Below are 21,634 nucleotides of genomic sequence, written 5' to 3'. Positions count from 1 at the left end.
CTTATAATCTTTTCCGATTATAGTAAGTAGATATTCGTTTTCTAATAAATTAAAGTTCTTATTATATTTCTTTATATAATTTTTATAGCTAATCTACTTATAGTATCGCTCGTTTTACTTATAGTCCTTATCGAGTAACCTTAAATACTTCTAAGTTATATCTATAATTAGCGTATACTAGTAAGAGCTTAGTTATTTCTGTAACTAAGCTATTATAGGCTAGTTACGCTATTAGTAGCTATTTAACTTAATTGTTTTATTCGTAGCTAATATAGTATCGTAAATATTATTTAAGCGTTTAGTTAAGTCGTTCCGTTTATCTATCTATTTATAGGTAATAAGCTATACTAAGCTTATATTTCGTCCCTAATTATACTATAAGAGCTTACTAAAATTTAGCTATAAATATACTTCCTCTATTAAAGATAATCTCGTTTAGTAGTCTATAATTACTAATAATAGTTCGTAGGAATATATATACTAGCTCTTCTATATTACTTACTTCTTTATATAGTAAGAAGTACCTATACTTTATTAGTCTATTAGTAATAATAAATATACTATTATACTTAACGTTAGTTATAGGTTCTTTTAACGGTAGTAGCTTTATAATATAATTAAAAGCTATTAAATCCTATAGTTTCTCTAGTACTAGTAGTAGTTATAATTCTTTATATAGTTTATATCGTTTAGCTTTACTTTATATATAAAGTTTATATTCTTTAATAACTTATTATACTACTTTTTTAAGCTATAAAAAGTTATATTATCGTTTAATCCGTTTTATTATTCTTTAGATTCCTTAGTATCTATATATTAGATATTTATATATATCTTATATAACTTTATCTTATAATTTTAGTAGTATCTAGATTTTATTTTTATATATTAGAACTTCTAAATATTCTATATTATATCTATTTAATACTTTATATTCTTTTATCTATTTTAAGATCTTTTAGTATATTAAGTTATTAAGTTATACTTTAAATATTATATTTAGCTATTATTGCTAGTAGTTCCCGTTTTCGTTAATTTCTAAGAGCTATCCTTTCGCTATAGGTGCCCTTATATCGTAGTTACTTCGTTAACTAAGGGTATTAGCTTAACCGTTTTCTATTCCTTTTCTATAAATTATTTTATAGTTAAATTCCGATAAATATTCGGCCTATTAGATCTATTATCCGTTTAACTATTATATAGTTATAAAGTATAAGATGTTTTTATAATCTATATAAACCTTAACTTTATACTTACTTTTAAGAAGGTAATATCGAAATTCCTTAAAAGCTTAAATAATTATAAGGAATTCTTTATTATAAATAAGGTAATTAAGTTCTATACTATATAGCTTCTTTAAATAGAATATAATTAGTTATAGTCTTCTTTTATTATCTTTTTATCCGATTTATACTCTTAGAGTAAAGTCTAATATATCGGTTTTAAGTTCGATTTATCGTTTTAGATTAAAGGTAGTTAAGACTAGTTCTTATATAATCGTAGTTTTAATATATTTAAAAGCTTCGTTAGCTTTATCGTCCTATATAAATTCTTTTTCCTTCTTTATTAAGTTATATAATAGTACTACGATCTTTTTAAAATCTTTAATAAATCGTTAGTAGTAATTTATAAATCTAAGGAAACTTTATACGTCCTTAACGTTCTTTAGCGTTAGCTATTCTTTAACTAAGTTAATTTTATCTTATTATATTTATATCTCTCTTAGTAAGATTATATATCTAAGGAAGTCTACTTCTTATATATAAAACTTACTTTTCTTTAGTTTAACTAATAACTTTATATTTTAAAGTATATAGAGTACCTTATAAACGTATTCCTTATATTCTTCTAAGGTATCTAAGAAGATTAGGATATTATCTAGGTATACTACTATAAAGATATCTTAGTATTTATATAGGATATTATTAATTATCTATTAAAGGGTAGCTAGTATATTTATAAGTTTAAATAGTATTACTAGATATTTAAATAGTTTAAATTTTATTCTAAAGGCTATTATCTATTTATATCCCTTTTTTATATATATTAAGTTATAGGCGCCTTTAAGGTTAAGGGCTATAAACTATTTTTTACTATATAGTCGATCTTATAGTTCTAATATAAGCGGTAATAGTATTCGGTTTTTTATTATAATATCGTTTAAGCGTTTATAGTTAATAACTAGTTATAGCTTATTATTTTTCTTTAAAATAAATATAACTAGGTACCCTACTTTAGATATTAACGTTTATATATATCCCTTTTATAGATTCTCGTTAAGGTAGTTATATAGTATTTATAGTTATTTTTCGTTTAGGTTATAGATCTTATAAAACGTTAGCGTTATTCTATCCTTAAGATAAATTTTATAGTCCTATTAGCTATATTTAAGTAACCCTATCTTAAGTTCTTCCTTAAAGAGTTTATTATATTTCTAGTATTCTTAGGGGATATTCTTTATTCTATCTTATAAGCTTTATTCTTTCTTTTAAGAGCTAGTTCCTTTTAACTTAAGCTCTTTATTAATTTATTTAAGGTCTTTCCTTAAAGTAGTAATAACTCTTTAGATCTTTATATTATATCCTTTATTCTATTTATATTAGATACTAGGTTATATAGCTATATTAATTAGTATATAAGTCTTATTAGTTAACTTTATTATATCCGCTAGTTCGGTTACTATTTTTATTTATATCGCTAAAGCCTATAATAATTTACTTAAACGGTTATCCCTTTTATCTTATTTAGTAGCTAAATTATTATAAAATTTTACTTTCTTCTAAATCTACTAGTCCTAGAAACTTATATCTTTATTTTAATATAGCTAGCTAGTTTTCTAGTTAATTAGTAGGTTGCTCTCCTATAGCTATAAAAGTCCTAATATAAGGTTATATTCTTTAATATCTATAATATTAAAGTTAACTCGTTCGTCGTAGCCTTAGATATTAATATTAAGGTAATTAATCTCTATATTAATAATTCTATTATTATAGTTAAAGGCCTCTCCTTCGATATTTATAAGTTTATATAGATCTTTCTTATATCTTTATATAAGTCGGTAACGATTAATAACTTTAGGTAAAACGTAATTACCTATCGCGCTATAGTCTAAAAGTATATATATATAATATCCTATAACTTAGATATCTAATACTATTTAGTCGCTATAGCTTACCGTTACTATATATAGGGTCCTTAGCTCTTATTATATCGTGCTAGTCTATAGCCTTTTTATAGATAGTATACCTTATTCTTTACTTAGTCCTCCTTTATTTTATTTAGGTATTCTTCTTTAATTTATTATTAATACTATTTCTTTATACTTTTATTACGTAGTATTATATTAAGGCTTAAGAGACTAATTTCTTATAGCTAATCGAAGATTTCTTATTTCTTAACGCTATATCGTTTATATTATACTACTTCGTAGTTAATTACGTACTATACTTTATAATTTTATTTATTTTTATACTAAAGGTTAAGTTTTCGTTCTATATCTTTCTATTTTATATATAGTATTTTTATATTAATTCTCCCTTAGTCGAATATAGCTTATAGCCTTTATATATATTACTAATAATCTTTTAGTATACTATTATATTATTTATATTATACTTATACTTTTTTATATTTATAAACTCTATAGTTTAGGTATATATATTTATTATAATCTTCTTTATTATATTTAACTTATTATATAAGTCTTTAGAAGATTAATAGTTTAGATACTTTAGAGTAAGTAGCGCTATACTATTCCTTTATTTTAGCGTATTTATAGATTTTATATATCTCTAAAAAGTATCTTATTAGTAAACTATAATTATTATAGTATTTAAGTAGCATACTATAATTAGGTTCTAATAATATAACTTAGTCGTTTAAGTAGCGTTAATTAATTTTCTAGTAGTTTAGTTCTATACTTAAGTAGGGTTTCAAAAGTACTTATCCTTTAAACCTAACTAGGAAGGCGTTATATTATACCTTTATCTAAAAGTATATTATATAATCTAGGTAGATATATAATATCTATAAAATATACTTATAGTACTTATAAGTAAGTAGTATTTATAGATTATCTTTAAATTCTCCTTATAGCTACTATTCTTATTATAGAGCTATAAAGGTATTAACTATAGTAATAGCTATATTCTAGTCTCCTTCGCGTAGTACTAGTTAATATTAAATTAATATAGCTTATTAGTTTTCTATAAGAATTTAAGGTATTTATTAGGTTTTAATTTTAAGTATTTCTTTAAATTCTTTAAAGTATAAAGCGTATTCTTTAATCGTAGTATTTTCCCTTAGTAGTAAGGGTAGTAGTATAAGTTTATTCTTATCTTCTATTTCTCTAAGTATTTCTTATTCTTTAGAGCTTATATCGTCGATACTTCGTTATTCCTTTTTAGGTTATTATCTAAGTTTTGTAAGTATAAGGGCTATATTTATATCTTCTTTATTATATTACTTATAAACTACCTATTATTATTATCGATTTTTATTTTATATATCCTCTTAGAATTATTTATTATTCTTCTTAATCTAGTCTTAAGAGACTCCTTTAAGATAAGGGTATTTTAGTTTTACGAATTTAACTTATTTTTTTATTTTAAGATCCCTTTATTATATTATTATAAGGGTCTTCTTTAATAGCTTTAAGAACTATCTAGTACTATTCTTATCGCTTAAGTATACTATATATTCGTTATTATAGTATATAGTCTAACTAAGGAGTTTATACTTTAGTTCCTATCTATTAATAGCGTTTAAGTATTTCTTACCTTTTAAGGCTAGTACTTAGTAGGTTTTCTTCTCCTTATAAGGTTATTTATATTCTTTAAAGTAATATCTAAGTTTCTTATAATTAAAATACTTTCTTTTACTTTTCTATATTATATTTAGGTCTATCTTACCTAGGTTAGTTATATAGGCATAGGTAATAGGAGTTTCGCGCTTCTTTTTATAGTTAGCGCGTTAGTTAAAGTTATTTTTATAGGAAGGGTTTTAGTTTCCTCTTCTATATTTCTTTTCTTAGCGTCGTATATACTATCTATCGTTAATTTATACTACTATAGTAATATAGTCTAAGAGGTTATTAGGTCGATTTTCCTTATAGAGCTCGTCCTTAACTTCTTCTTTAAGCTTATCGTAAAAGCGTAATATAAGAGGTTTATTATCCTAATTAAGCTTTAAGGTAACTTAATAGAACTTTATAGTATAATCTAATACTAAGATCCTTTATTAGAGTTCTTAAAGTTTTTATATAGCTTTTTATTCCTTATTAGTTATTCTAAATACCTTTATAATAGCTTCTTTAAATCCTTAGAAACTAATAAAGACTTTATCTATCTTATTATCTTATCGTACTAGTTAGTTATTAAGAAAGTCCCTTATAATAAGTCTAAACTAAGCGAGTACTATTCTAAATAAATAATTTCCTATATAAAGTACCTTTTCGACTAAGTCTAAGAGTTTAGTAAGGTAAAACTAGTAGTAGGCCTTAAGTTAGGTAAGAAAGTCTCGAAGCGTGCTATAAGTACCGTCGAATAGTCCTAGCTATTTTAGTTTAACTACTTCTTTAAGGTCCCTAACTTATCTATTACCTCCTCTATTCTTAAGTAACTATACCTTATATCGAAGGGTAATAATCTCGCGTATTATATCTTAAAGCGATATAGTAGCTCTAGAGTTAGTTAATCTAGCTTACTATATAGGTATATTAATAGTTACGATATTACTTAAAGTAACGCGGTATTATACTAAATAAGAGCTTTTAATATATAACGACCGGTATTATTCTTAAGGGATAAACCTATCGAGGGGTTTATATTAATAGATATAATAGGGCGTAGTCTAAGTAATAATAAGTATATTATATTAGTAATAAGTTAGAGGTCGTAGACTATAGACTATAACTAAGTAATTAGAATTAAAGATAGAAATCGTAATAAAGATCTATATTAAAAGCTAGAGAGCTATCTATCTAAAGGAGTAAAAGTAGGTAGCTATATATACCTATAAAGACTATGCTTAGATTACGGTCCTAGCTATAATCCCCTTTATAGCTTACTATAGCTTACTCGTAAGCTATACTCTTAAGTAGTAATCTATCTATATAAGGCTTACTTAGCTTATATATACTCTAGGTAAGCTAAGCTTAAGTAACTTCTCGTCCTAACTATTATTCCGAGCCGCCTTATTACGTAAATATAGCCGGCTCTCCTACGGCCGCTAACTATAGTTATAATATATATTATATACCCCGAAATAAATACTATATTAAATAGTAAAAGTAAAGAGATTATTCTATCTTTACTAGAAAATAAGGATTTTATAGAGCCTAAAACACTTAAATAGGCTATAAATAGCTTAGAAGCTATAGAATAAAAAAGAGCTATATTTCTAAAAATAAAAGAGCTCTTAAACTAAAATACCTAGGAATTAAAGCCTCTTCCTAGCGATAGGGAGGCCCTAAGCGGCCGTTAGGTCTATAAAATAAAGCAGGATAATAATAATATTATTATTAAATATAAAGCCTACTACGTAGTATAAGGATTTAATTAGGTCTATAGCCTAGATTATTTAAAAACCTTTTCTACGACAGTAAGACCTAAATCTATTAGAATACTACTTATAATAGCTATTTCTAATAATTATACTTTACTATAATATAAGATAAAAAATGCCTTTATATATACCGAAATAGATATAGATATTTATATAAAAATCCCTATAGGCTATAAAGAGCTAATACTTAAAGACTAGTTTAATAAAAACTAGTATAAGTATAATATTAGCTATTTATAGTTTCTAGAGCTATATAAAGAAAAGGCTAGTAGTAAAATTAAAGAAAGTATTATACGGCCTTAAATAAAGCCTAAAGCTTTAGTATAACTATCTTAGCTCTATATTAGCTAAGATAGGATTTTCGGCCCTTCTTATAGATAAAGGGGTATTTATAAATACGTAATATAAAATTGCGATAGTAATCTATATAGATAACCTCCTAATAATAGGGCTTAATAAAGGTATAATAAATAGTCTACTTAAAAAAGTAGTAGATTATATAAAGGTTTAGCCTCTAAGTAAACTAAAAGACTTCTTAGGAATATATATAATTATAAACTAAAGTAGAAAGGAGATATTTATATCCTAGTAAAAATATACTTATAATAAAATATAAGAATATAATAAAGAAGACTTAGGGACTTCTAATACGCTTACTATAGTAAGAGTAAAGCTTAAAAAGGCTATTATAACGCCTTTATAAAAAGAAATCCTTATTTACTAAAGGGAAATAAGGGCTCTATTATATCTAGCTATAATAAGTAGGCTATATATTTTATATACTATTATTTCCTATACTAGATTTACTTCTAAACTAGATAATACGTATTTTAAAGCGTTAAATACTATCTAGAAATATTTAAATAAATACCCTAACTTAGGGATAATTTATTACTATAATATCCCTTATACTTATAGTTTTATAAAAGGTTATTCTAACGCTAGCTAAGCGTCTAACCTTATAGATAGAAAATCTATTTCCGGATACTATTTCTATATTTATAAAAATATTATAAGTTAGGCTAGCTAGAAGTAAAAATCTATAGCCTTATTAGCCTACGAAGCTAAGTTTATTAATTTTAAGGAGGCTAATAAAGAAGCTTTATATTTAAATCGGCTATTTTATTCGATAAATAATAGCTTATTTATTAGAATTCCTAATACTATACCTCCTATCTTAACGGATAACGAGGTAGCTATTAAATTAGCTAAAAATCCGGAATTTTATAAAAAGACAAAGTATATAGATATTACTTACTTCTATACCTAAGAAAATATTAAGGAAAAGAAGATCCGAATTTTCTATATTAAATCCGAAGATAATATTGCCGATATATTTACTAAGGAACTAAGAAGAGAAAAATTCTTTAAGTTCTAAGAGCTTCTTTCCTTTAAGGAATTAAAAGAGCCTTAAAAAGAAAAGCTTATATCCCTTTAATAAAGGTTTTTTAGCTATCTTTCGCTTTCTTAGCTTTTCCTCTATATATAACTAATAGGTTTTTTTATTTAAAAAGGTTTCCTATTAATAAAAAACAACTTATAAAAATAGGGGTTTTCCTTATTAAAGGTTTCCTATAATAACTCTATAAGGCTTTTTCCTTATAAAGGTTTACTTAAAAAGAGGAGAAAAAATTATAATTATAACTAGGATTTTTCCTACTAAGGTTTTTCCTAGAAAGGGTTTTAAAAAATTTCCTTTATATTCCTATTATATACCTTATTCTTAATAAGGATAATTCTACTATAAAAGAAATAGCTAGTAAAGAGCACTATTTACTTAGTACTCTTTAAGGGAGGCTATAAGAATATACCCTTATATTCCTATTTTACTATTATAAAGAAATAATAAGTATAGGGAGGCTCTATAAAATAAGCTAGTAAAAAGAGGCTCTATAATATAGTCTAAGGGAATAACCCTTAAAGATAAAGACTTCTACTAGATATCTATACCTTCCTTTAGGAAAAGCGGGTTAAGATAAGCCTATCCTAATAAAATAAAATATATATAAAATGCATAAGTTAATTACGAGTAGAACGGATACTATATTGCCTATTTTAGCCTAGTAGTTTTAAAGATATCCGCGATACGAGAATAGGTAGGGCATAGAATATTCTAGTTAAATCTACTACTTATACTAAAACCTATAGTCTTACGTTAACTATTACGTTATAATTAGACTACCTAATAAGTTAGGAAGATATACTATAGATAGAGCTTTTTAAGTACTATAGAATATACTAGAAAGCTAACTAATTAGTCTACTAGTAGGCAAGTAATAGTCTATAAAAGACAAAGGATTTCCCTAGGAGTAGTAGATAAAATAAGTAAGTTTATAAGTATCCTTTATAACGCTATTCTTTTAATATATTATTTAGCCCCTTATATACTCGTTATAAATTCTAGACGAAATCCTACCCTATACTCCTTTAACCGATCTTTCCGCTTACGTTATCGATTACCCGATTCTATACTTATTATTTATACCTTCTTATAATATCTATAGATAGTATTAGCTTTAATACTATAAACTTACTAAGTCGGTCCTTAATTACCTATATATAGCGGTTACTACTCTCTATAAGTAGGAGGTCTATTATAAAGTCTATTTATATATATATATAAAACCGGTCGGGAACTAGAAGCTACTTAAGTAGCCCCTTAAGCTATACCTTTTAAATCTTAGTATAGCTATAGATATCGTAGTTATAAAGAAAGCGGCGAACGTAGTACTATAAGAAGGGCTAGTAGAAATCCCTCGCGAGGCCTACTACTATGCCCTACTAACTTAGGTAGCCTACGATACTAGAGTTATAAATAAGCTAGACTAGCTTCCCTTAGAGCTCGTTCTATTTATCTAGCTCCGGCAGTTTATCCTTCTCCTTAGCTTCTATAGTATATAGCGCGCTTAGTACCTATAGTCTCCCCCGCTAACGTAAATGCCCTTATAGGTCGATATAATAGTTAGCTACTTATACCTTTAGCTTTAGCTTTAGATTAAGGCGTTAAGCGCTAGACTTAATAGCGCGGCGTACGCTCTTATAAGTATAGTCTAAAGACGATATCCTATCCTATAAGCGTTAAAGGACCTTATCTTAGAATACCTATACTATACGCGCCCTTAGGCCGGTCTATCCCTCCTCGCTAAACTAAGGTAAAGGTATAAAGGAAGGCTTATTTATTAGCGCCGCGCCTCCCTTTACTAAGAAAGCTCCTATATAAGTTTATAGCGCCTCTTATAGGATAAGCTATAGATCCTAGGCCTCGATATCCGCTCCCGTTAGCCGGTCCTAATCTCTTTAAGAAAGTATATTTAAGACTATAAAGTCCTACCCTAGCTAGTACTTAATCGAGAAGTTAAAGTATAAGAGATACTTTACTTAGTAAGCTTACCGCTCCGAGAGGTATTAGTAGGTTATAAAGTACTTAAGGTTCCTATAGTCTATAAGAACCTTAAAGCTCTTATAGCTTTAGAGCTCTACTTATTATTACTTAAAGTAGCTAATAATTATTAGTATCTTTTTATTATAAATAGTATAATTCCGCTCTACTAAGGTGAGCTTATAGGAGTAGAACGCTATTAGTTACTTCCGCCTACCTACCTCTTAAGAGATCGTTCTTTTAAGTACCTAACTATTATAGTTTACTTTAACTAATATAAACTAGTTAAAGTCCTATTAAAGTAGTACTAGGGCTTATAAGAATAAGTCCTTAAGTATATAGAACGCTCCTTTTTATATAGGCCCTTAATAAAAAGCGGTCTATTCCTTAGTAATCTTATTTAAAGGTATTATAATATAGGAGAAGCCCTTAATAAATATCCTATAATAGTTCTTAAACCTAAGGAAGCTCTATATACCTATCTATATAGTTAGGGCTACTTAGTCCTAAATTACCTAGATCTTTATAGGATCTACCTATATACCTATACCTATATAGATAATAAAGCCTAGGTACTTAACCCTCTTAACCTCGAATTCGTACTTATCTAGGTTAAGGTAAAGCCTATAAAGTTAAAGGCGCTCTAAGACCCTTTATACTTTCTATATATAGTCCTTATAGGAGCCGCTCGTATAGATAAGGATATTATCTATATATATAAAGGCGAACTTATTAAGGAAGTCTTAAAGTATATTATTAATATAACGCTAGAAGGTAGTAAGCGCTCCTAAGAAGCTAAAGGGCGTTATAAGCTACTTAAATAAGCTATAGTATATATAGAACGCTATCTTTTACTTATTACCCTTTAAGATCTATACCTTATAAAACGCCTATTTTATATCTAGCTTTATAAACTACTTTACCTTTAAGAGGTTATAGAGCGTATCTAAGATAAAGGGTAAGGGGTAGTAGTCTAGCTTTATAATTACGTTTAGAGCCCTATAATTATAGTAGAACTATATCCTACCCTTTAGTTTATATATAAATAAGACTAGCGCTCTTACCTTAGAGCTACTTACTTAAATAAAACCCTTATTTAGGAAGTCCCTTAGTATCTTCTTTAGTATTAATAGCTCTACGTATAATATACTATATAGCGGTCTAAACGGTATAAGTAGTTCTTACCCCTTCTTATTAGTATAGAGTATAATCTTATAGTCTACCCTTAGCTTATATAAGTTAAGCTTATTTACTTCCTAGGACTTAAATAGTAGTAAAAGGTTATAGAAGCGCTTTAATATCTATTACTATAGCTTAGCGGTTAACTTTAGCTTCTTTATTTAAAGGGCTTTATTAATATCTACTAAGCTAACTATATAGACTACTATATTAGCTACTACCTAGCTATCCTTCCGCTCTACCTATTATATAGTTCTTATAAAGATAAAGGTAAGGACTTCTTAAGCTAAGTATAAAGCTTATACGCTTAGTCCTATACTTATAGAACTATTATTATAGCGGACCTATTATTATATAGGCCTAAACTATAGCTTCTTTTAATATAGAACTAAGTATAACTCTATATATAATAACTAGGGTTTCCTAAGGATTAAGGGAAACTCTAGTTAAGGGATTATATAGGCTATAATAAGCTTATAGTAGCCGTCGACCTTTATAGCTAGCTATATAATACCCTTAATTACTATACCTTTTATTACGCCTAAGGCGCCCTTTACTTACCTTAGGGCGATCTTCTCTACTAGTACTTATATCTCTTATATAAGCGCCTCGTCGACTATAGTATAGTACTAATAGCCCTTATCTATAAGGGCGGCGATAGGTAAGGAGTTATTAATTATAACCTATATTAAAGTAGGCTCCTCTTTTATATAAGTAGATAATTCCTCTTTCTCTTTTATTAGTACTAGTAATTAAGGCTCTAGAGCTTATCTTTACTCTAGAGCTACTCTTTTTTCTCTAGGCCTAGGGGGGCGGAGTCCTCCTTATCGTCTAAGGTAAAGAGTAGTTCTATTTTCGCTACTTAAACTACTATAGGCCGCTTAGCTAAAAGGAAGGGGCATTTAAGTATAAAGTATATAAACGCGCTATAATATAAGTAGCGGCCGCTAGCCTTCTTTTTTTTAATTTCCTTACTTATTACTTACTTCGCCTACTACTTAAAGTATAGGGCGGTATAAAGGGTAGTCGACGGCGTCTTCTTACCGCGTTTAGCCTAGTCTATATAAGTAGCCGATATTAAGGTATCCCTATCTATATTAATAGCCGGTTATTTATCTTATAAAGCGGCGGTAATCCTATCGCCGCTATATAGCGTGCGCTTATAGAGCTTTTAAAAGCGCGGCGTTTACTTATAGCCCTATACTACCTTTATTAACTAGCTTATATACTTACTATAGTTAATAGGTATAATTATAGGGATAAGTAACTCTTATAAGGCTAGCGTAATCAAATTCTATAGCTATATAAGCTTTACGCTATCTTCTTATACTATAGTCCCTACTACTTATAAGAGTATCTCTTTAAAATCGGGGAGGAATTCGCTAAAGGTTTATCCGTCTCTCTACTTAAGGGTCTATAGTCTATCTTATACCTTCTCCTACTCCTATACGTTACCGAACGTATATATAAGGTATTAAAAGAAGTCTTATAGGTCGTATCTACCCTTAAGGCCGCCTTTATCTTAGAATCTAGAGATCCGCTATATCTAGGGCTCCGGTAGCGTATAGAGGAGCAAATACTACGCTATATCGCGATAGCTATTTAGGCCTTATTTCTCGTTAGTTATAAACTTCGTCTATTGCTAGCTAAGGAAGAAGTAAAAGGACTCTAGCTTACTATCCTAAGTTAGCTAAGGGAGCGGCTTCTACGTCGATAATATCGCCGCCGTAACTAGCGGTATAGAGGTCGTAGGGGTTAAAGCTAGTCCTATAAACGGCCCCCTTAGTATAGCGAGAACCTTATCCTTCTCGCTAGCCGTCGCGCTTTTAATTGCTTCTAGGATAGCTATAATACTTCCTATCCGTCTAAGGAGGGGTAGAGTACTTCCTCGAGGAGGTAGTACCCTCTCTAGAGAGATATCTATTAGATCTATTAGTTAATAGCTTATACTATTACGGAGTAAGTAAAGGCGTATACGTAGGTACCGTTTATAGGATAATATTAATAAGCTATATAGAGCTCTCTTATACGCGGCTAGCCTATATATATATATATAGGATCTAGCCCTCTATATATAACTATATAGCTTAGGCTATAGCCTAAGCCTATAACCTATAATAGTTAAAGACTCTTATATTTAGCTCTTTAATACGCGCTTATAAAGCTATAAGCTTTTCTTTATAAGATAGTTATCTTATACTTATAAGTAGTAATATCTTTAATATAGTTATAATACTATTTATAGTAAAGGTCTATTTTAAGGATATATCTTCTTATTTTATATATCCTAAGTAGATACTTAATATATATAATAAAGAGGCCTTAACTAGTTAACTACTACGTTACGCTATAAGAGCGTTATATAGTCTTCTTTAAGTAGCTATCTCTATTAAGTAACTAAAAAAGGAAGCTTTAAAAATTATAAGGGAATATATATTATAGTACGATTAGTTAGGTAGTAGAGATAGCTAGAGGTACTACGCTCTATATATTATATTCTCCTTATTATAAGACTAAAGCTTATAAGAAGAGGAATTTCTCCTCTTTAGTCGAAGTAGCGAGTAGTCTATAACTTACGAGCGGGGTAGGCACGATTCCCCGCCGATACCCTGCCGATATATTAGTACTACGTACCTAAGTGCTTTATTAGCCCGTACCTCTTAGTAGCCCGTACCTCCTAGTAGCGCTCTTATAACGAGAAATAAGCTATCTTAGCGCGAAATAACTAGGTTATAAAAGGCAGGATTAGTTATAGGTAGAAATATAAGGTAATAGGGTGCTTAGTAAGAGGATAGCGGCTAATAATAAGGGGCCTATAAGAGGGAAAGGGAGGAGAGAAGTCTAGAGTATACGTCGACGAGGAAGATAGACGTCGGTCTATTTATACGGGCGCGGGGCCGGGTGGGGCACGTAAGAAGGCACCTTATCCGATCGGGGATGCCACTATACCCGGCGGGGGCACCAGCGTGTTCCAGACTACACACTATACGCTAACTCAGCGTGCCGCCAGTCAGACCGACTTTAATAGAACAAGAACCCATAATCTATATAGCCGTCTGCCATATTAGCAGAGCAGTCAAGCACTGTGTCCTTCCCTATGCCTTTGTAATAACGTGGTGAGAACTCACGTTCTATAGTTACTGCGTTAGCGTTCAAATGCATTCTTTATTATTGATAGATGTTTTCCTTACACACTATAGTGGTTAGTCAGCCAGAGACCACCGAGTCGCAACGGAAGGCTATTATCCTACTGCCTAGAGCTATATCAGCATAACGTGAGCAGAACTTGAAGTTGCTTAAGGATCCTTACTTCTGTCTCCACCTATTTGTCCAATGGCACCTGCTTCTCCGGCGCTACTCTCGCGACTCCTAGCCCGGCTAGGACGGTTGCAAGAACAATCAAAGTCCTCATAGCTAGATCGATCGGATGGCACGTGGGAAACAGGCAGAAATGAGATAACGGTAACGGAAGTTCAAGAAGCTGTGCCGTCTCGTTGGAATGCAGCTACTTAATTGCTTTTCTGAAACTACGAAACGCTTGTGACGGAAGGTCGCCTGCCGTGCAACGAAAGCCCCTGCAGCATACGGAGGCCGGTTTCCCCGCAGACCCTTTGACGCTGACCGCAGCCGCAGCTTTACTAGCCAGTACTGACAGGTCAATTATGACAGTACAGTACGTGGTTATGCCCTCTCGTATTGCTTTGGAGTGTGTGACGAGTTTCTGTCTCTAGCTCGCCTTTTTCGGAACTTGCTGCAGCTGGCTTGTAATGATAGGTATTCTGTACGTGATGACATTCCCTCCTACGACCTGCGAGCATGTGACGAGTGCCGTCTTCACCCCGCCTTTCTCAGAACTTTCTCTCCGGCTAGTTGGGTGAGCTTGTTTCTTCAGCTTGTTTCGACCATACCGAGAGAAAACAGGCAGGGAGAGATAAAGAACCCAGAGTTGTCGCCATGGACTTGATATAATCAAGGGAGGGCAGCTTTTCCATTGAACTCTTTCATGACGAGCCATTACGATCAATGGATTAAATATGTAAATGTGGAATATATCTTATTCCATTTCACGATCGTCCAGCCTTTTTAGCCGCTTTGCTATACCGTATGGCCTCCCGGGGGTCCGAAACGCGACTGTCACTCGTCGTATAATTAGTTAAACTTTATAGAGCCTCCCTTCGCTTATAATACACGCGGAGCACGGATGTGGTCCTGTGTGCGACGTGCAGGCCATAGTTTACGCATGACGATGGGAGTCAGGAATGATGAGTGCTTAGTCTTTGACCCTGCTCACAGCGGCAGCCTAGCAAGCAATCTAGATAGCACCAGTCAATTGACGAAAGTCATGTCAAGAACAAAACAGCAAGGCTCGCATACACACGCTCGTGTAATAATATATACCCTGATCGTTGCAGCGAAGCAGTGGCGAAACCGTGGCGCAATGACGGGCAGTGTTCAGACACACGACACCGATCCCCTCGGGGACCGCCACCCAGTAGTTTGAAGGACGAAGGAGAAACGAAGGGGAAGTGGCGCGGTAGTAGTCCCGCCCAGGGCATGGGAGAAAGGACCGTTCGTCTTTTCGTTCCTCAAGACAGCAGGTACCAGTAGTCGTGATATGCAGTAGGATCCCAATCCATGTTGTGGTCCAGTAACTGCGTCATAGGAGCTAGCGATTGATTTGACACCGAAGCTCGTTGGACCAGCTCGTGTGACGGCGAGATATGGTGGCCTGGAACAGGGGAGGTAAGCGAAGACAGCATGTCGCTGGTAAAATCTGAAGGGTATAGGCTCTGCCCAGTAGGATAATCCATTTCGGTATCATCTATTGTGTTGCTTGACCCGCAATGCTCGCTCTCTAAGCCAATTTCTTTTTTTAGTTCCAAGGTGTAATTGCCAAACGTGGAAGCCGGCTGGCCAGCTGCTTGTGCGCCTACCAAGTTGTAAAGCAGGAGTGGTGTACAAGGATGCCCCATTGCCAATCAAGGGCCCGCGGCCTCCTGAAGCTTGCATCGTATACGATCTCGCGGTTGGTTTTGTTGTCGATGTTGGTATTAGCCGTTGTGGCAGCTCCGCTATTGATCTGCCCTTCGAGATACTATCTAGCGGGGCGGGAGAAAAGGCTAAGGAGGTGAAGGGGATGAGTTAGCACGTAAGAGATAGGTCGGTTCTTCGGGGACAAAGCAGATATATAAGGCAACAACGCTCGGGATAGCATCGTCACCCCAAGCTCTGTTTTCTAAGCGACTAGAAACTGACTTGGATAACTGACAGTGTTTGTATGGTTGACGGTGTCTGTTTATGGTGGCGCTCTGAATCGGAGCTGGTTGGACTAAGTCTACGGGTATTTGGGTTAACCCTAGATTAGGACTGTCCGTCTTAGCGTAAAGTTCTGCTTGAACATCGATGCCTAATAAGAATATTAGTCGACTATATTAATAAAGTAAATAACGCGGAGGGGCGGAAACCTTTCTCTAGAAGGATACATTCAAGCAGTGAGTTCTTATATTGAAGCATTCGGCACTCCTTCGCCGCAGTCTGATGGACTGTCTGGAGCTTAGGGAGACTGGACTCTTGGACACGAAGCGTCTCTTCAAGTTGCTTGATATACTCGGTGCGGCGTTCCCGGAAAGCGGCTTGAGCCCGCCTGTTCCTCTGCTTGCGTTCCTCTGAGGTAGCATAAATCTAGGACCATCATCTCAGTCCCCATGTGTTTCTCATGTGCGTGAGAATGGCATAACGTAGTTGATTGGTAAGGCGAATAAATTCATGCCTATTGTGGGACTTTGCTGAAGAAAATTGGGGCGGACGCCCAGTTCAGGGCAGGGAAATCAACTCACAGGCTTGCGGCCGCCCTTTCTTTTGGGTTGCTGGGCGTCGTGGGAGACCCTGTCCCGGGTAGAGACTTTCGAACTCTGGTATCTCTCCTGTGCAGAGTCGAATAAGGAGTCGAATAAATTGTCTGAATCGTCCCACCCGGGAAGGCTTAGCTCGTTGTCGACGGTCATCTCGTTTGTTATGCCATTCATCTTAGGAAATGAACCCCAGAGGAAGACAGCCGCTGTGCGGCAAACACCCCGGAGACTCGGCCTTTGAAGATAGCAGAACGGCAGCGGCGGCGATGCCAACAACTTGGGAATTTCTGGTATGGAGATCGATTCACGCTGTCCCAGAGGACAAGAGTGGAAGACAGGGTCCGGTCGACGCGGCAAGATGGCGTCAACGTGCCGTCGACGTTGATGCGACGACTTGTCTGGATTTCCCGGGTGGCCTGTGTGGTAAATAGTATCAAAATGATTTCGAAAAAAGGGACAACGTGGATGAGGTTGTTGTCAGCGTATCTGCGGCGGCTAACTAGCGGTTGCAAGATGCAAGCGTACAAGGAAACGGCGGCAAGTGAAAGGGCAAAGTCGAAGTTAGAGTATCTACCTGCGAATCTTTTATGTAACGGGAACTGCCAAGAGGGGTGCAGGAGTGAGCCGTAAGCCGTGCAAGCCGTCCAATGTTGGCGTCAACCCCCTCATCGTGAGGTGCGGCAGCTCGATGTCCTGCCCAGGTCGGGCAGGGACGGGCGCCAGAGTCCTGACAGAGAAACCGGGCTGCTTACGGCCCTGTATGTGGCAGAAAAAGGTATGTACATGCTTTAATTATCGGCCTGCCATAATTGTTAGGCACCGTAAGCATTGTAGTTTGGTTGCCTGTCGATGGTAACCTGAAGATCGTCCCCCGCGGTACGAGGTTCAAGCATACCCCGTCGATGGGCGGTGGCTTTTCGGCCTGGATGTGCTAAGCCACACCATGGACTGGAATTGCACCAGGGGCTACCTCGAAGACCATTTCATCTGTCAGGTGACATTGTCGGCAAGGATACGCCGGTATAGCCTCTTGTGCGCCGGGCTCATTGAACGATTCGGCTGAGTTGGTTTCGCCTCAAGGTCCTACTAGACTTGCATTCCCTCGACAGACGGAGATCTATAAACCCTGGTGTGCTTAAATTTATGGCAGGCATGCAACGAAACTTCAAAGAAGGTAACCGTCACAGCCTCCAGCACAGAAGCAGAGCTCCCGGCGCCATCAGAAGTAGGCAAAGAAACTATTTTTGCAAGCCAGCAGCTTAGAGAGCTAGGCCTACAGATCCAAGATCCATTGCTCATTAATACCCACCAGCTTTGGCTACGCCCGAAATGCCGGGCAAAGAGTATCCAAGTCCGCGCCGGTGGGCTCTGACTGCATAGATGGGTGCAGACGTCTTGGCTAAATCTCTTAGGCAATGGCAGTGTCTTTGGAAGAATTTTATAGATAGCATATGTCCCTAACTGCACTAGAAACGAAGCCCGAAAATTCGCAATGAAGGCCTGCGAGATCAGATAAAGGAGGCCATAAGTAGGCGCAACGAAGAGACGGTCTTGTCGATGGATATGCTGGAAAGCTTGGGGTCCTGCAGTCTCATGTGTGCATTGAAGAGGCAAAGCAACCACACCCTCTTAAAAAAAATTTAACAATTCATCATTCTTTCATCGACCACGACTTTTCATCTTGGACTGGCAGCTCGGGAGATGGTAGTGGTAAGTCGAAGTGCCGGGCGGCTGCGGCGGATTAACAGCCAATAGCGATTGCTAGAAGACTGCAAATCGACTTAATACCATCTTATTTTTTGTCTTGTAGATTTCGGAAGATTATGCCCGGTCGTTGATTAGTTTGCATTGACGTGGAGCTTACGAGTCCGTGTAAGTCGAGCAAGCCATTGTCGGAATCCGGTAGATTGCCTAATAGTGCCTGTATCTCACTTCGGCGAGACGTCACACCATGTCATATACGGCGAGGTCACGCAGGCCGCAGGCATCAGGTAGACTGGTAAGCAAGAAGCGGCAGCAGCGGGCAGGAGAGCTAGTGCACGAAGAGACAGCAATACTTAGGTAACAAATACTCGAGACCGATCCCATTTTACGTAAATCTGGCGAGTAGGGGCGCCTACGTGGACGTAGTTGCGCGATATCCGCAGGACTGGGAAGTGGAGAGTGGGGCGCAGGTGACCGAAGACTCCGTGTTGCTCCGGGTACCGCCTTTTGCTCCAGAGCACTCCGCGTACTCTTCAAGCTTACGGAGAGAGAGAGGGGAGAGAGAGAGAGGGAGAGAGAAAGAGAGAGGGAGAGAGAAAGGCATCTCAAAAGTTCCCCATATGAGCCCACTGTAAGCCCCTGTACTACGACCGAGCCTGCAAAGTCGACGGCCGTACAGGCCGACAAAATTCTCATTATCACGATATTGGCTCTGTTTTGCGCCTCCTGGCTATGGCCGTAGCCCCGACAGGAGTGTGGGGTGACAGCCGCTGCCATTGGTCCCGCCCCCACGCCGTTGACGCCGGCACTTGAGCAAGGACCACGACCTCGGGACTCTTTTTCGACCCCCGTCCCGCCCCCTTTCGTTGACACTTCAGGTCGGTCAAGGGAAAGCGGCGCCATGTAAGCAGCCACTTTACAAGCTTGTTTTCTCAGCCGCGGGAAGCGGGCCTGAGGGACGGATCCTCACGCGTGAACACCGCTCGAGAGGTTCGGGCGACATGGAGTGTTCGGCTTCGAGAACTGACGAGTTATCGTCCTTGCTTTGTGCCCCCGCCGTTGTTCGCCTTGACTAACCGGCACACGAATCTGCCTGAACCAACGCACGCAAAACTGGGATTCCCCGCGCCTGCTGGTTAAGCAGAGCCGTGCACCAGTTAGTCAAGGCGTATAAGAAGCGGTCGCCGAGTCCAGTCCGTCCTGCTCTCTCACCGGATCGTGACTGACCAAGCCCATAGCCCAGTACAGTCTAACTTCTCTTCACATTTCTTGCTGGGTTGCGTGCCGGCCACCATTGTATCAGCAGGCAGGCAGGCTAGCTGACGACCATCATGGCTTCGACAACTGGAACTTCTCCCGTCCATGGTGATGAGAAGGCCTACATAGACGGCTACCACAATACTGAAAGAGGGGCGGCAGTTGGCAACGGCGTGTCCCACAGCAGGCCTCACCAGTCCACCGTGTCCCAAGTCAGAGACCCGCAGTTCTTCAAGGTTGCCAACCCCGGTCCCTTGGGCCTCATCAGCTTCGCCATGACCTCTTTTGTTCTCGGTCTCTACCTATGCGGTGCAGGGTGAGTGCATGCCTCTTCCCGACAATTTTGACCTTGTCTTTGTTTTGTCTTCTCCCCCCCAGCCTTCCTCACTCGCTGTTAACTTCTGGCACTCAGTCTCCCCGACTCCAATTCGTTCGGCAGTGTCGGTCCAGACCAGGCCGTCTTCGGCCTCGCCCTCTTCTGTGGTGGAACCGCCCAGTTCGTCGCTGGAATCATGGAGTTCCGGGTGGGGAACACGTTTGGCACCACGGTTCATTGCTCCTACGGTGCCTTCTGGCTCGCCTTTGCCATGTTTCTCGTCCCTTCCCTCGGCATCAAAGAAGCCTACAAGGGCGACGAGCGCGCCTATAGCTTCGCCCTTGGCATCTTTCTAATCATCTGGTGCTTCCTCACTGTTGTCTTCTTTATTGCCGCCCTCCGCACCAATATCGCCGTTCTTGTCGTCCTTGGCCTCCTTGCCCTTACATACCTATTCCTTAGTATCGCCCAATTTATCTCAACGACCCATATAACCGCCGCCCGCCGGGTCAACCGCGCCGGTGGCGTTTTTCCGTTCTCTGCGCCCTCTCTGCCATTTACGCTGGCAGTGCTGGAATTATGACCGAGGATACGACTTGGGTCAGGCTTCCTCTTGGGGAATTTGCCTATACCGCAGAACAGTCCCGCTTTCAGAGTCTACCCTAACTGGAGCTGGATGCCAACCAAATTATGCGACGTGGTCCTCGTGCCGCACCGCAATGGGAAAACGTCTTGCAGTAGGGTTTTGCCTTTCGCCCTTCTCTGGGTGAGTGAGAGAAGGCTTCTTCTTGGAAGAAATTGGTTGTCTCTACAAGATTCTACACTTAGGTGGGCCCCTGTCCAGCTATGTCTAAGATCCAGTCTTCCACTCCTATCTATAGCTAGAGAGACATCATCAACAACAAGATCATTCTCACTCCTTCTCTGTCCATGCATGTGGACAGCACTTTTGATGAACGCACGCACTCTAGGGACATGATTATAGCAGGCATTAATTAGGTACGTTAAAGAGTTCCGGCGACGGATTTTTCAGGGAACTAGCAAGCTGGGCTGCTACTCCTGCTATATAGCTCTTTATGGGCTGCAAGCCGAAGCGCGGGATAATGGCGAGTCAACGCAAATGATAAATCGGTGCTGGCCACGTCACTCTAGCACGTCTATAATGACCTGACCGGGGCAGTCGACGCCATGTGGAAGGCGAGAGCCACGACCATTTCAGGTTATCGCCTTGTTAAACCGGTCGAACAAGAACATACATTGATTTATAGCCTGGCCGGCAGTTATTGGGAAGTGAAAGGACTTGTCGAAGAAGAGAAGGAAGAACACCAAATGACAAAGGAGAGTGAAACTCCCCAGAGCGGTATTTACACGGGCTTCATGCTC

General features: G+C 36.6%; 1 protein-coding gene across 1 annotated transcript; it reads left to right on the top strand.

Moving 5' to 3' along the window:
- Nucleotides 1-20,009: 20,009 nt before the first annotated feature.
- Nucleotides 20,010-20,834, top strand: HRG_04246 (uncharacterized protein; the record flags this gene model as incomplete). Its single annotated transcript, XM_044862717.1, has 2 exons — nt 20,010-20,251; nt 20,348-20,834. 2 exons carry the CDS (start codon nt 20,010-20,012, stop codon nt 20,832-20,834), a joined length of 729 nt encoding a protein of 242 aa, XP_044721331.1.
- Between the last annotated feature and the right edge of the window lie 800 nt (nt 20,835-21,634).

Source organism: Hirsutella rhossiliensis (genome assembly GCF_020360975.1).
Source record: "Hirsutella rhossiliensis strain HR02 chromosome Unknown scaffold00004, whole genome shotgun sequence".
Lineage (NCBI taxonomy): Eukaryota > Fungi > Ascomycota > Sordariomycetes > Hypocreales > Ophiocordycipitaceae > Hirsutella > Hirsutella rhossiliensis.
This window is presented reverse-complemented; position numbering and strand designations above follow the sequence as displayed.